Source organism: Chelonoidis abingdonii, chromosome 11, assembly GCF_003597395.2.
Source record: "Chelonoidis abingdonii isolate Lonesome George chromosome 11, CheloAbing_2.0, whole genome shotgun sequence".
Taxonomy (NCBI): domain Eukaryota; kingdom Metazoa; phylum Chordata; order Testudines; family Testudinidae; genus Chelonoidis; species Chelonoidis abingdonii.
The window spans coordinates 19,116,640-19,131,565 of record NC_133779.1 but is presented as its reverse complement, the minus strand read 5'-3'; the positions used below and the strand labels follow the sequence as shown (position 1 = coordinate 19,131,565).

General features: G+C 62.3%; 3 protein-coding genes across 4 annotated transcripts; 2 read left to right on the top strand and 1 right to left on the bottom strand.

Moving 5' to 3' along the window:
• Positions 1 to 156: 156 nt before the first annotated feature.
• WDR45 (WD repeat domain 45) lies at positions 157 to 1,999 on the bottom strand. Of its 2 annotated transcripts, none has more exons than XM_032778875.2 (5): positions 1,852 to 1,999; positions 1,512 to 1,606; positions 1,317 to 1,396; positions 960 to 1,168; positions 157 to 275 (listed from the first exon to the last, which is right to left on the bottom strand). In XM_032778875.2, exons 1-5 carry the CDS (start codon positions 1,968 to 1,970, stop codon positions 170 to 172), a joined length of 609 nt encoding a protein of 202 aa, XP_032634766.2. In that variant the 5' UTR covers positions 1,971 to 1,999; the 3' UTR covers positions 157 to 169. The 2 variants fall into 2 exon arrangements, with proteins under 2 accessions (XP_032634766.2, XP_074926888.1); XM_075070787.1 differs by having other exon boundaries at positions 960 to 1,108.
• Positions 2,000 to 4,455: 2,456 nt separating this feature from the next.
• On the top strand, positions 4,456 to 8,378 carry PFKFB1 (6-phosphofructo-2-kinase/fructose-2,6-biphosphatase 1). The gene is made up of 5 exons (XM_075071298.1): positions 4,456 to 4,486; positions 5,733 to 5,858; positions 6,104 to 6,200; positions 7,901 to 8,023; positions 8,276 to 8,378. Exons 1-5 carry the CDS (start codon positions 4,459 to 4,461, stop codon positions 8,376 to 8,378), a joined length of 477 nt encoding a protein of 158 aa, XP_074927399.1. The 5' UTR covers positions 4,456 to 4,458.
• A 2,285-nt stretch (positions 8,379 to 10,663) lies between these two features.
• Positions 10,664 to 14,902, top strand: LOC116823949 (6-phosphofructo-2-kinase/fructose-2,6-bisphosphatase 1). Its single transcript, XM_032778891.2, has 7 exons — positions 10,664 to 10,868; positions 11,156 to 11,302; positions 11,417 to 11,521; positions 11,990 to 12,119; positions 13,716 to 13,778; positions 13,993 to 14,057; positions 14,809 to 14,902. The coding sequence occupies exons 1-7, from the start codon at positions 10,755 to 10,757 to the stop codon at positions 14,866 to 14,868; spliced, it is 684 nt and encodes a 227-aa protein (XP_032634782.2). The 5' UTR covers positions 10,664 to 10,754; the 3' UTR covers positions 14,869 to 14,902.
• The last annotated feature ends 24 nt before the right edge of the window (positions 14,903 to 14,926 follow it).

The following is a 14,926-nucleotide window of genomic DNA, read 5'->3' as shown; positions in this document are numbered from 1 at the left end:
CACACAGAGTACGCGCCACACAGAGTGTATATCACAGTGACAGTTGAGGTGTAGTGGTGGGGGCTCAGGGGGGGTACCTACGCGGAGCGGCGGTTGAGGGGTGGGGAGGGTCTCAGGGGGGGTATCTATGCGGAGCAGCGGTTGAGGGGTGGGGTCCCAGGGGGGGTACCTACGCGGAGCGGCGGTTCAGGCGCGTGTCCTTCAGGGCGAAGATGTGAACCGTCCCCTTGTCGCTTGACGCGCAGAGGAACGACGAGTCGTGGCTAAAATTGATGCTGTGGAGATGGGGCGGGGGGCTTACCAAGCGCCGCGATCTCCCCCAGCAGTGCCCCCTGGGTGCTGCAAGTTCTCCCCAGCAATGACCCCCCCACTGGGGGGTGTTGGTGCCCAGGGGAGGGGGCAGTGGTGAGGGGTCCGTGTTCAGGCTCTCACCAGTACAGGGCAGCAGGGTCCGTGCCCAGGGGAAGGGACAGGGCTGAGGGGGTCTCACCAGTACAGGGTGGTGGGGGCAGTGCCAGGGGGTCTCACCAGTACAGAGTGGTGGGGTCCATGCCCAGGGGAGGGGGCAGAGCCGTGGGGTCTCACCAGTACAGGGTGGTGGAGTCCATGCCCAGGGGAGGGGGCAGTGCCGGGGGGTCTCACCAGTACAGGGTGGCGGGGTCTATGCCCAGGGGAAGGGACAGGGCTGAGGGGGTCTCACCAGTACAGGGTGGTGGAGTCCATGCCCAGGGGAGGGGGCAGGGGCGAGGGTCTCACCAGTACAGGGTGGCAGGATCCGTACCCAGGGGAGGAGGCAGTGCCAGGGGGGTCTGTGCCCAGGGGAGGAGGCAGTGCCAGGGGGTCTCACCAGTACAGAGTGGTGGGGTCCATGCCCAGGGGAGGGGGTAGGGCCGAGGGGTCTCACCAGAACAGGGTGGTGGGGTCGATGCCCAGGGAGGGGGCAGGGGCGAGGGTCTCACCAGTACAGGGTGGCGGGGTCCGTGCCCCGGCGCAGCTCCACCAGCTTCTCCTTGCTCTGGGTGTCGAAGAGGCGGATGAGGGTGCCCTGGCGCGAGGCCGACGCCACCACAGTGCCCGGCTGGTTGAGGGAGACGCAGGCGATCTCGCCCTGGTGGGCGTTGATGGTGAACGGCGCCGACGAGGTGCCCGGCTGGGTGCTCGACAGGTCCTGGGGGTGCGGGTGGGGCTGAGACTGGGCTGCCCCAGAAAGCGCAGCCCCCCTCCACTTCCACAGCCTCAGAGTGCCCCCCTCGGACCAGGGACCCCCCGTGGAAAGGGACATGGATCCCCCTCCCTCCCCAGAGCCCCCCACTCACCACCAGCTGTAGGCTGCCACACTTGTGCCCGGGGAACACCAGCAGCTGCTTCTCCAGACTGGGACAGAGATCGCAGAGCCCTGGGGGGAGAGCAGGAGGCTGGGGGGCGCCAGGCTGAGCAGGGGGGTCCTGGGGGGCGCCGGGATCGGCAGGGGGTGCCAGGGGGAGGGGGTGTCACACTGGGGGGGTCTCTACCTTTGGGGTTGTCCCGCGTGTCGAACTCGAAGAGCTTGGTGGGGTTCTCCGGGAAGGAATAAACGTAAATCCGGTTCCTCAGCACAATGATGATCCTGAAACACAAGAACCCGGACTCCTGGGTTCTCTCCCACCTCAGGGAGGGCAGTGGGGGCTGGTGGTTAGAGCAGGGGGGCTGGGAGCCAGGACTCCTGGGTTCTCCCTGGCTCTGGGAGAGGGAGCGGAGTCTAGTGGTCAGAGCCGGGGGGGAGCTCAGACACCTGGGTTCTCCCCGGCTCGGGGGGTGGGGGCTGGTGGTCAGAGTTGGGGGGGAAGCCCAGACGCCTGGGTTCACACTCACTTGTCATGTCCCATGCGCACGGCCAGGGCAGGTTTGGTGAAGGTAAATTCCAGAACCAGCTTGTCTTTGCCTCCCTTCCCCTCACGGGCGTCGTCCCAAATCAGCACTGGAGGGGACATGGGTAAGAGCAGAGAGTGCTACCCCTAAACCCCCCCCAGAGCTCGGAGAACCCAGAAGTCCTGGCTCCCAGCGCCCCCCGCGCCCGACTGGGGAGAGACCAGGAGTGCGGGCTTCCAGCCCAATCAACTCTGGCACCAGCCCACTGCCTGCAGCCAGAGAAGCCAGGAGTCAAGGCTCCCAGCCTGCCCCGAGTGGGGAGAACACAGCCGTCTTAGCTCCAGCCCGCCAGCGCTACACAGCTCCTCTTCCCGAGCTGGAGAGAACCATGATCTGGCTCGAGCCCCTGCTCTGACCATAGCACCCACTCCTACAGAGCAGGAGAGACCCCAGGAGTCGGGACCAGCTCCCTCCCCGGTAATACTGAGATCTCGAGAATTTGGGTTCTATCCCCTACAATGGCAAGAGGTTGGAATGATGCAGCATTTAACCAGGGCCACGTGCCACTCTGCTCGTGATCGTGTGGGGGGGGAAATCAGGGGTGGAGTCCATGCATCTCCCCCCCAGTCAGCGCACCATTCTGCCTCCACCAGGCACCTCATCCTTACAGGTGCCCTTTCCTGAGCGGCTCATTGTAGATTCGGCCCGGACTCCATCGCGCAGCCAGAGCAGCCTGGAAGGCAGGGCAGAGGCGGGTTAAAAAAACCAGCCAACCGTTGGGGGAAGGGGCTTCGGGTGCCTGGGTTCTCCCCCTGGCTTCTGGAGGGGAGTGGGGGTTTGGTGTTAGAGAGGGGAGGGGCAGGGTCGGATTCCTTGGGTTTCTCCTCGGGGTGGGGAGGCAGGGTTCAGGGGGTGCTGTACTCTGGTCCTGGTTGAAGCGCAGGATGTTCCGCGGCGTTTGGCTGCGCCATGCCTGAAGGGGGGGCCTGATCCAGCAACCAGGAAGCCTGAGAAGTGGGGTGGAGGAGCTCGAGGTGCGCTCGCAGCCCCATGCAGCTGTGTGCTCCGCACTCCAGCTCCCAAGACTCAATGATCCACCGGAGCGCGCTGCCCCCAAATAGTCAGTGTTGCCCAGCAACTGTTCACAGAAAAACATGGCCCCAAATCCCGCTCCCCAATGCCCCTGCCCACTGTGCTCACCCTCCCCGATCCCCATCCACCATTATGTTTCTATCTGGGGCCATCCCTGCCTTCCCCAGCAGCATCCCGAGCCCCAGATATCTCCAGCCATGCTGACTCACAGTCGCACTCCAGGGCAGCTCATCTCCGCACGAGGCTGACGCCCACCTCCCGGCCCCAATGAGCCAGCCCCTACTGCCCACAGCCCAGCCCAGCAGCCCACCTGCCCCACGACTCACCCGACAGCCCGCAAGCCCGCCCGACGAGCCAGCCCTCCCCTGCCCACGAGCTACACCAAGACCACGCCCCACGAGCCAGCCAGCCCACCTACCCACGAGCCAGCCCCCAGCCCAGCCCTGCCCCCAGAGCCCAGCCTCTGCTTGCCCCGCATAGGAGGCGGGGGTGGGAGGCAAACACAGCCGATGTGGTTTGCCGGGTCCACAAGAGGTAAGGGACGCCTGAAGTGTCACGTGACGACCAGGACGATGGGTGAAGCCTGAAAGCCCCATGTTGGAGCTGCAGCGGAGCTGCGTTGCCTTAATGTAACGTCAAGTCTGGCAGCCATCTTAGGATATTGGCAAATAGCAAACATTCCCCGCATGTAAAAGGAAATAGTCACAGCCCCCCCCATGGAGCTTGGGGAGCAGGACTGGTGCCCCCCTGCTCTGGGAGGGGAGTGGGGGCTGGTGCTTATAGTGGGGGGGCTGGGAGCCAGGACTCCTGTGTTCTCTCCCCGGCTCAGGGAGGGGAGTGTGGGCTAGTGGTTAGAGCAGGGGGGCTGGGAGCCAGGACTCTTGGGTTCTCTGCTCGGCTCTGGGAGGGGAGTGGGGTCTGGTGGTGAGAGAAGGGGAGCTGGGAACCAGGACTCCTGGGTTCTCCCCCCAGCTCTGGGAGGGGAGTGGGGGCTAGTGGTTAGAGCAGGGGGATTGTCTCCTGCAGTCTATGCCTGTGCTGGCCCTGCTCCCCGCAGTGCCCCCTGGTAGGTCTGGAGCAGCCAGGAGCTCCACACACACCCCCCCCAGCCATTAGTATCTCTCCTCCCCAGCACACCTGTGAGAGGTGTGGAAAAGGGGAGGTGCCAATACAATTATGTGTGCTGGGGGTGGGGCTTCAGGGGATGCTGGGCTGGCAGCGGACTTTGTGTCTGATGGGGGTGGGGGGAGGTAATCCTATGACTTTCCTAATTCTGATTCCCAGAGTGGGGAAGGGAACCCAGGAGTCCTGGCTCCCCGCCCCCCCCTTCTCGCATGCCAGGTATAATATTAGCTGTGACCTTTCCAGAGGGGCACATGGGTCTGGATGGAACAGAGCCTTGGTTTGTTTTACTTCCACTGAGTTAATGTGGGGCTGACCAAGCTGTCCTACTGACACCCCCCACTGACCCCCATGCCCCAGGAGCCTGACTCCCAGCCCCCTCCACCCCCCTGAGCCATGGAGCAAAAGCCAACTAAGATACCAGGTAAGGAAGCGAGGAGCTTGACAAGGTAACACTTAGTCTGAGTTGGGTCTCCACTGGGAGCCAGGAGGGTTGGGGTAATGGTTAGTGCAGGGGTGGGCCTGGGAGCCAGGACTCCTGTGTTCTCTCCCCCAGTCTGGGCAGTAAGTGGGATTGGCTGGTTAGCAAGGGGGCTGGGAGCCAGGTCTCCTGGGTTCTCTCCCTGGTTCGGGGAGGGGAGCAGGATCTGCTGGTTAGAGCAGGCAAAGCCTGGTCCTTTTTAATGCACCCAGCCACATCCGTGGCATTGGGCCTGCTTAGGTGTGAAGCTGCTTGTCCTCTATATGGGGAGAATTCCAAGAGCCCCCCCCCGCCCCCAATTTCCCCCTGGGGGGTCCTTCCCCGACCTCCCCCAGTCCGGTCCGCTCTTGCTGTGACAGTGCTGGAGGATTCACACTTGGGTTGGGTCTGGAGCTGGCCTGCCAGAGCCCCAGATTGGCAGGAGATTCAGAGAGCCTGGGGAAAGCGCCCCTTGCCCCTGCCCCATTCTGCGCTTGGCGAGGGAATGGCCTCCCTGATCTCTGGCCTCCCTCAGTGAGGGGGCATCAGCATTTGGTCCTGCGCCTGGCACGCTGGCAGGGCTCCAGGGCACACAGATGATCAGCACGGGAAGCGGGCAGGGGGATTGGGAATAGGGGACCCACTGTCTGGACAGGCACAGGGGGTCTGGGAATGGGGCAGGGGCCTGTCCCCTCTGGGGGGTGCTGGCTCCCATCTGGCCCCAGGGCAGGGACTAGCTGGCTTGGGGGGCAGGGATCAGTGTTATCTGCAGCGTACACAGCACGGGGGTCAGTGATCTCGGTGTCCCGTCATCCCCCCGGCAGGCTGCCCAGAGGGTGGGACTAGCTGGTCCCAGGGCAAGGGGCAGCCTGTGGGGCTGAGGTGCCTGGTGAGCTCCCAGGGGGCCAGGATGTCAGAGGTGGGGGAGCTCACCCAGACGCCGCTGCAGAAAGTGTGGATCCCGCATGCCAGCAACCGGCTGCACCAGCGCAGGGGGTGTGAGTCAGGGTGGCCTGTGGGGGGCGCTGGCTCTCGTCCAGCCTCAGGGCAGGGACTGGCTGTTCTTAGAGGGGCACGGAATGGGGCACAGGGCCTGTCCCCTCTAGGGGGTTCAAACCTCAGGGTGGGGGGATTTGAGGGTGCAGCTTGGTTTGGGGGTCTGGCCTCTAGCCCCTATCGCTAACGGTGTCTGTTCTCCCCCACACAACAGCTGCTGTCCCTCAGTTTACCAACTCACCCACTATGGTGATCCTGGTGGGGCTGCCAGCCCGTGGGAAGACCTATATCTCCAAGAAGCTGACCCACTACCTGAACTGGATTGGGATCCCCACCAAGGGTGAGGTGGGAGGCGGCCTGGGGTTCAGAGGAGATGGGGGGTGAGGATCAGGGCAGCTGGAGTCTCTAAGGGGGGGTCCGTGGAGCTGGCTGGAACAGAGATCTCTGGGGGAGGGAGTTGTGGAGCAGGCAGGGGGGCAGGTGTCCGATTGTGGAGGCAGGGAATTAGGGGACAGGGTGGTGTCTGTTGAGGAGGGTATCCTGGGGAGCTGTGGGACCCCAGCCCACCCTCCACTCTCTCTGCAGTGTTCAACGTGGGGCAGTACCGCCGCGAGGCCGTGCAGACCTACCAGAACTATGAGTTCTTCCGGCCAGATAACCAGGAGGCCATGCACATTCGGAGGTGAGGGGGACAGCTGGGGGCACTGCTGGGGGAAGCTTGTGGTGCTGGGGGTGACCCCACCTGTGGGGAAGCTCGCAGCGCTGGGGGTGATCCTGGTTGGGGGCACTGCTGGGGGAAGCGCGCAGCGCTGGGGGTGACCCTGGTTGGGGGCACTGCTGGGGGAAGCGCGCGGCGCTGGGGGTGACCCTAGCTGTGGGGAAGCTTGCGGTGCTGGGGGTGACCCTGGTTGGGGGCACTGCTGGGGGGAGCTTGCGGCGCTGGGGGTGACCCTAGCTGTGGGGAAGCTTGCGGTGCTGGGGGTGACCCTGGTTGGGGGCACTGCTGGGGGAGGGCACATGGTCTGGAGTGGAACGAGCCTTGTGGTTGTTTACTTCCACTGATAATGTGAGCTGACCAAGCTGTCCTTACTGACACCCCCACTGACCCCCAGCCCCAGAGCCTGACTCCACACCCCTCCACCCCCTGAGCCATGGAGGCAAAAGCCAACTAAGTACCAGGTAAGGAAGCGAGGAGCTGAAAGGTAACACTAGCTGAGTTGGGTTCTCCACTGGAGCCAGGAGGTTGGGTAATGGTTAGTGCAGGGTGGGCCTGGAGCCAGGACTCCGGTTCTCTCCCCAGTCTGGCGGTAAGTGGGATTGCTGTTACAAGGGGCTGGGACCAGGTCTCACTGGTTCTCTCCCTGCGTCGGGAGGCGAGCGGATCTGCTGGTTAGGCAGGCAAAGCCTGGTCCTTTTTAACCCAGCCACATCCGTGCATTGGCCTGCTTATGTGAAGTGCTTGTCCTCTATATGGGGAGAATTCCACGAGCCCCCCCCCCCGCCCCCAATTTCCCCCTGGGGGTCCTCCCCGACCTCCCCCAGTCCGGTCCTCTTGCTCTGTGACAGTGCTGGAGGATTCCACACTTGGGTTGGTCTGGAGCTGGCCTGCCAGAGCCCCAGATGCAGAATCAGAGGGGGGAGTTGGAAAAGCGCCTTGCCCCGCCCCCATTCTGCGCTTGCGCGAGGGAATGGGCCTCCCTTGATCTTGCCTCCCTCAGTGAGGGGCATCAGGCTTTTCGCCTGCCCCTGGGCACGCTGGCAAGGGCGCCAGGCACACATGATCAGCACGGGAAGCGAGGGGATTGGAATGAGGGGGACCCACTGTCTGGACAGGCACAGGGTCTGGGATTGGGGCAGGGCTTCCCCCTCTGGGGTGCTGGGCTCCCCAATATCTGGCCCAGGGCAACTATACAGATAGCCGGGCTTGGAGGCAGGGTTTCAGTGTTATCGGCAGCGGTACCACAGCACGGGGGTCAGTATCTCGGATTCCTCCATCCCCCCGCAGGCTGCCAGAGGTGGACGAAGCTGTCCCCAGGGCAAGGGCAGCCTGTGGGGCTGAGGGGTGCCTGGTGAGCTCCCAGGGGCAGGAGTCAGAGGTGGGGAGCTCACCCAGACGCCGCTGCAGAAAGTGTGTGATCCGCAATGCAGCAACCGGCCTTGCACCCAGCGCAGGTTGTGGAAGTTCAGGTGGCACTGGGGGGGCCTGGGCTCTCGTCCAGCCTCAGGGCAGGGGACGCATGTTCTAGAGGGCACGAATGGGGCCACAGGCCGTCCCCTTAGGGTTCAAACCTCAGTGGTGGGGATTTGAGGTTTGCAGCGTTGTTTGGGGTCTGGCCTCTAGCCCCTATCGCTAACGGTGTCTGTCGTTCCCCCACACAACAGCTGCTGTCCCTCAGTTACCAACCGCACACACTATGTGATCCTGGGGGGGCTGCCAGCCCGTGGGAAGCCATATCTCAAGAAGCTGACCCACTACGCTGAACTGGATTGGATCACCACACAAGGGTGAGGTGGTGGGGAGGCGGCCCTGGGGTTCAGGAGATGGGGGGTGAGATCAGGGCGCTGAGTCTCTAAGGGGAGGGTCCGTGGAGCGGCTGGAAAAGAGATCTCCTGGGGAGGGAGTTGTGAGCAGGCAGGGGGCAGAGTGGGGTCGATTGTGGGGAGGGCAGGGAATTAGGGACGAGGGTGTCTGTGTGAGGAGGTATCTCTGCGGAGCTGTGTGTTGGGACCCCAGCCCACCCTCCACTCTCTCGCCAGTGTTTCAACCGTTGGGGGCCAGTACCGCCGCGAGGCCGTGCGAACGCACCAGAACTATGAGTTCTTCCGGCAGAGAACCAGGAGGCCATGCACATCGGAGTGAGGGGGACGCTGGTGGCACTGCTGGGGAAGCTTTGGTTGCTTGGGGTGACCCCACCTGTGGGGAAGCTCGCAGCTGCTGGGTGATCCTGGTTGGGCGGCCAGCTGACTGGGGAATGCGCGCAGCCTGTGTGTGACCCTGGTTGGGGGCACTGCTGCGGAAGCGCGTCAGCGCGCTGGGGTGACCCTAGTGTGGGGAGCTTGCGTTGCTGGGTGTGAACCTCTGGTTGGAAGGCACTGCTGGGGGAGCTTGCGGCGCTGGGGGTGACCCCTAGCGGGGAAGCTTGCTGTGCTGGGGATGACCCCTGGTTGGGGGCACTGCTGGGGGAGAGCTCGCGCCTGGGAGGTGACCCTGGTTGTGGACACTGCTGCAGGGGGAGCTCAGGCGACTGGGGTACCCTGGTTGGGAGCACTGCTGGGGGAGCTCACGGCCTGGGTGGTGCCCTGAGCCGTGGATCTTGTGCCAGTGCTCGGAGCTGGGACCCTAGTGGGGCACTGCGGGGGAAGCTCCGGGCTTCGCGCTGGGGGTGACCCTGGTGGGAGCACTGCTGGGGAACTCGTGTGCTGAGGTGACCTGGTTGGGGCACTCTCGGGGGAACTTTGCAGCACAGCCTGTGGAGGTCTTATGGGTACGTGTAGGTCTCACCCGGCCCTCCCCCCCCAGCAGTGTGCTCTGGCCGCTCTGAAGATTCCAACTTACCTGAGCGGGAGGAGGGACAGGTGCGCAGGTAAGAGGTCCCTCCCCTTCGTCCCCCCAGCCAGACCCATGGCCATTCTACCGGCCTCATGCCTGCTCTATGCTTCAGTGTTTATGCCCACCAACGACGACCCCGGGGCGAAGGAACAGATCCTGCCAGTCGCCAGCGACCATGGCTAAAGGTAAGAATCGGGGGGATGGGTTCTGGCCCAAGGCACTGCTTGCGGGGACGGCGCAGTACTTTGGGGCCTGCGGTGGGCGCCCAGTGGGGGAAGCTCACAAGGCTGGAGACTGCTTGGGGAAAGAAGACGTGCGAGCTGGGGGGGGTCTGGATGGGGAGCTCCGGGGAGGGAGGGCGCAGCCGGGGGGGGGGTGCTTGTAAGGGGGAATTGTTTGCCAGCGCTAGTGATCTTCCAGTCACCGTTTAGACCCACGTTAACACTCCCCCCAGGGTTTTTTATCGATCCATCTGACGACCGCTTCATAAGGAACATCACAGGAGAGAACACCCCCTTGGACTGGTCCTGGTTTAGTGCCCGCCACACACAGGGAGGTGGGCGTGGCCCCAGGGCTGTTCCCCAACCATACACAACCTGGGGGACTAGGCCCTTCGGGGTCCCTACACACACACCAACGCCACACCCGCGGGGGAGAGAGTGCCCGGTGTCCCCCAGTACACAATCTGGGAGGGTGGGTTGGCTCAGGGTGTCCCCTCCACATACACACACATGGGGGGGAGGGGAGGCGGGCGGTCCGGAGGGGGGGGTTTGTCCCCCCCCATACACACACCGGGGGGACATGGAAGGCGGGCCCTCGGCTCTGGGCCCATCTTCCCTGGCAGTCCCCCCCACAGGCAAAGTGATGAAAGCTGAGCAGCCGGACTACAAGACTTGTTACCGGGAGGATGTGGAGATTTCCTCAAGCCGCATCGGAGTCTACAGCCATCCGACTACCAGCCCTGGACGACGAGGCTGGGACAGGTGAGACCCCCACTTCCCGCCAGAGTTTGGAGAGAACCCAGGAGTGCTGGTTCCCAGCCGCCACTGCTCTCACCACCAGCCCCACTCCCCTCCCGAATCCTGAGATGATACCTAGCATTCCTCTCAATCTCCCTTACTCTACCCACTCAGCACCCACCCTCCCAGGCAAGGAGGAACCCCAGGAGGCTGCTGCCAGGCTCTTCTCTCCGCTCTGACACCAGCCCTCTCTACTGCATCCCAGAGTGGGGAGAACCCAAGGTCCTAGATACCCAGCCTCCCACTGCTTCTCACTCAGCCCACTTTCCCTCCCACAGATGGGAGACTCTTATGTGTCCTGGCTCCCCAGCCCCCCCGTTTGCCACCAGCCCCAACTCCCCTCCCAGAGCTGGGGAGAGAACCCAGGCATCCTGGATCCTAGCCCCCACTGGTCTCCCAGAGCCGGAGAGAGAACCCAGGCATTCTGGCTCCAACTCCCTGCTCTAACCCACCAGCACCCACCTCCTCGCAGAGCCAAGGAGAGAACCCAGGAGTCCTGGCTGCCAGCCCCCACTCCCCTCCTAGAGTTGGGACCCAGGCATCCTGAGCCCCTGCTCATCTCTCCCCCCCCAGCGCCCTGTCGTACATCAAGATCTTCAACGTGGGGCTGCGGTACCTAGTGAACCGGGTGCAGGACCACGTGCAGAGCCGCACCGTGTACTACCTGATGAACATCCACGTCACGCCGCGCGCCATCTACCTGACCCGGCACGGCGAGAGCCAGCACAACCTGCAGGGGCGCATTGGGGGCGACTCAGGGCTCTCCCCCCGCGGCAAGCAGGTGGGGGCGCGACACGGGGACGACTCGGGGCTCTCCCTCCCCCCCGCGGCAAGCAGGTGGGGCAGGGATCGGAATATGGGGACTTGGGGGGTGGGGATTGGATGACAGTGGCATCCCCACAGTGCAAACATTTGGGGGGCTGGAAAACATACCCCCACAGCAAGTGGGGATGGGCGACTAAGATGGGGCAGTTGCTACCAGGGATAGGGGCTCTCCCGTACTAGAAGCAGCAACACAGGGAGGGGAGCCAGGGCCTCCCTGGGGTCACCCCCTCTCTGCCCCCCTAGTTTGCCTTGGCCCTGGCCAGCTTCATCGAGAGCCAGAACATCCAGGAGCTCAAGGTGTGGACCAGCCACATGAAGCGGACGATCCAGACGGCCGAGGCCCTGCATGTGTCCTATGAGCAGTGGAAGGCGCTGAATGAGATTGATGCGGTGAGAACCCAGGTGTCCGGGCCCCCCATCCCCTAGATCCCCCCCTTCCTCCCAGAGGTGGGGACAGAGCCTGAGTGTCCGGCCACCCCTGGGTAATGGTGTGGGGTGTTTCAGGGCGTCTGTGAGGAGATGTCCTATGAGGAGATCCAGGCCTATCACCCGGAGGAGTTTGCCCTGCGTGATCAAGACAAGTACCGATACCGCTATCCCAAAGGGGAGGTAAGGGGGGAGCCCTACACCCCGACTGGAGTGATGGGGGGATTCACTTGTCAGTAACCCATGAAACTCCCCGCCACATGATCTTGGAGGCAAATTATAGTGAGACATAAATAACCTGGGGAACTCACTGCCACTGTGTATTTCCGGGGGATGAATTTAGCAGCGCATACGGCCTGTGGAACGCCTTGCAGCGAGTGTTCCCAGGAGTTTAGTGATGGGTCTCCTGCCGTGGGGTTTTCCTAAGGGGAATGAATTTGCCAACACGCAGCCTGTGGAACTCCCTGGCCCATGATGTTGGGGGACAATTTTTTTCCACACACACACTTTGCCCGTGGAACTTCCTGCCACTGTAGAATCTATGGGCAGATTTGGGTCATGACTGTTGTTAACCTGGGCTGGGGGCAGAAGAGATGGAGGGAGGCAGTGTGTCTCTCATTGGGATCGCCCCCCGCCCCCAATTGTCCCCAGTCATACGAGGACCTGGTGCAGCGGCTGGAGCCCGTCATCATGGAGCTGGAGCGGCAGGAGAACGTGCTGGTGATCTGCCATCAGGCCGTCATGCGCTGCCTGCTGGCCTATTTCCTGGACAAGAGTGCAGGTACCCCCCCAAGTCCCCCCCCCGGGACGTGCTATACCGTGTAACCCCCACATCTATCGTTCACGGATGGCCACGTAAGGTATCGTAGGAAAGGTTATGATGTGCTGAACCCCATTGTTAACGTGTGCTTGGCTGCAAGGCTGGGAGTCGCCCATGGCAGGTTCTCCAGTGACCCACACCCAGGCGGGGTTGTGAACAAGGGATTTACGGTGCTGTCAGAGGGCTGTGCAAGCATCACACCGGGGGGGGGGGCGACTGCTCAGCTCTGCGCCTCAGCAGAGCCCTCCCCCTCCGCCCCCCCGGACACGTCTGGGCTGGCGTACGCCAGGCACAGGGCCTGGGGGATAAAATAGAGGATAGTGGCATCGTGCTCTGGCCTTTCTTCTCCCCCGCCTACACTGGAAGCAGCAAGAACGTGGGGGAGATCGAGACCTGAACCGAGGACACTGCCCCAAGGTGAAGGGGGAAGCCTGCGTACGAAGGACAGTAACGGAGCCGCACCGGCCAGGGGGGGCGAGAGAAACAGCTCGCTCTAATCAGCTTTGGGACTCGGACAATGTGCTTCCCTTTGGCAAGTCTCTGACCTTTCGTGCCTCTCCCGTAAATTCTCCAGCCGCGGACATCTCTCGCTGCTCTGCTAGGGGCAAGCAGCCAGTCCAGGCCCGTGCCCCGGCCCCCAGCCACGTGCCACGCCTGCTCTCCCAGCCACGCATGAACAGATACAGGGCGTCCCCCGCGCATCCCTCAGTCCCAGCCTTGCACTCCAGAAACGTGCGGCTCCTGCTGCTCAGGACCCCCTCTGAACAGTGCAAATGTCAGTCAGTCCATCGACGGGCTACGAACACGCCCCTGCCTCTGTTACCCCGAGGAGCTCCCCAACCCTGCCGGGTTAGATAAACCCTTAAAACACGGGCACTAACCAGAGCAGGGGAGCTGGGAGTGACACAGGCACAACAGTCCGAACTCGGTACCACCGAAAACAAAAGGAGAAAAGCACCAGCTAACTCCTAAACTTCACCACGCTAAACAGGATCTGAAAGCAAACGGTCTCTCACCCGTGCTAAGTGGAAAGCATCCAGTTCGGACCAGTCCTCCTAGTTCACTGATGGGTTTTTGATCCTGTGGGTGGAGAGGAGAGAGAGCCGCTCTTCTTATATCCTAACCCTTTTCACTGAAAAAGTCCTTGCTGGCTCATGCAGTTCCATGACGTATGTACTCTGCAAACGTACATGCCTTTGTCTAGCCGCCCGCCCCTTCTGTTGAATGTCCAGTTAGACAGGTCATGGCTCTAACGCTTTGCTGGCAAGCCCCTGTGTCTTGGTCCCTGGGAAACTGGCTTGTGAGTGGTGCCCAGAATAACACATCAGTAACTATCATATAGCCAAATCGCATAACTCCCTATACAGTGTTAGTGTGTGTAGTAACAGGACAACGATGTTCAGCGGATTATGACTTTTCAAAGCATACCTCACAAGGCTTTATACAAAATATAACCACCATATAAAAGTGGTGAATATGGGGAACAGTGTGTCCCATGGGCTGGATCCTGTGCACCCCAAAACTCCCCCATGTAACTGCCCTCTTCTCTCCCCACAGAGGAGCTGCCCTATCTGAAATGCCCGCTGCACACCGTGCTCAAACTGACCCCTGTGGCATATGGTGAGTGCATCTCCATCCACCACAGGCTGGTCCCAGTGCTCTCAGGCAGGGGCTGGGTCCCTCTGGGTCCATTCACATCCCACTGGCAGGTCCACTCGCCCCCGCCAATCTTGGGGACCAGACCCAGTTATATGCCCTGCCCCAGGGAGGAAAGGAGGGGCATGGATCTCTCTGCTCTAATCTAGGGGCCTTCTCCTTTATGGGGTGCTGGCAGGTTGTCAAGTGGAGTCCATTTTCCTCAACGTGGAGGCTGTGAACACGCACCGGGAGCGCCCCCAGGTGAGTGGCTTCCCCCCTGCCTCCAAGCTGGGGGGCTAGGCCAGTGGATTCTCCCAGTCCTGATCTCACTGAGGGACACCCGGAAACTGACAAAAGCCCATGTGAAATTAACACCCTCCGCGCCTGGATCCCAGCTTCTGCTGTCCCCTCCAACCCTCACCCACTTTGGGAGAGGGAGGCAGATCTGCAAGCCCCCCCCAACCATTTCCGCTATCCCCACTCCACCGCCACCTCCATCTCAGTACCTGCCCCACAAAGCTAGCCTGCCCCCCCTTACCAGCACTACCGGACCACGCCTCTGGCCAGCCTGGAGCCCTCCAAATGGCCTCGCTTGGAAGATCTTGGTCTGGCAACTTTCTCACAGCTTGGGGTGCAGGTAAAGTCAATTTGGCCCCCCGTAACCAGGATGTGCCCCCTTCCTGCCAGCTCCTAAATCGCCTCACTGCCCCCTTCCTGCCCCCATCCCACTACATGGCCACTAAACTCCACGTGTAAACTGTGCTAACCCCATTAACATCCCTGGGGGTGCACATGAGACCCCACCTGATAGCAGGGGTTCATCAGACACCCCTGCCTGAGATCAGGGCTCCAGGCATGACACAGCCCTAACGAGACAGACCCTGCCCCAGAGAACAGTCTAAATGATCAGGGGTAGGGAGAGGACACCCTCCTGCTCTCAAAGCCATGGAACCAGGCACGGCTCCAGCCAGCAAGGCATGCGTGACCCTGGGCCTCCCGGATCTCGTTGCAGAATGTCGACGTGACACGGGAGCCCGAGGAAGCACTGGGGACGGTGCCCCCCCACTATTAACTGCTTGTGCCCATTAAAGCCAGCCCTCTCCTTTGCCATGGCTGCGTAGTCAATGCTG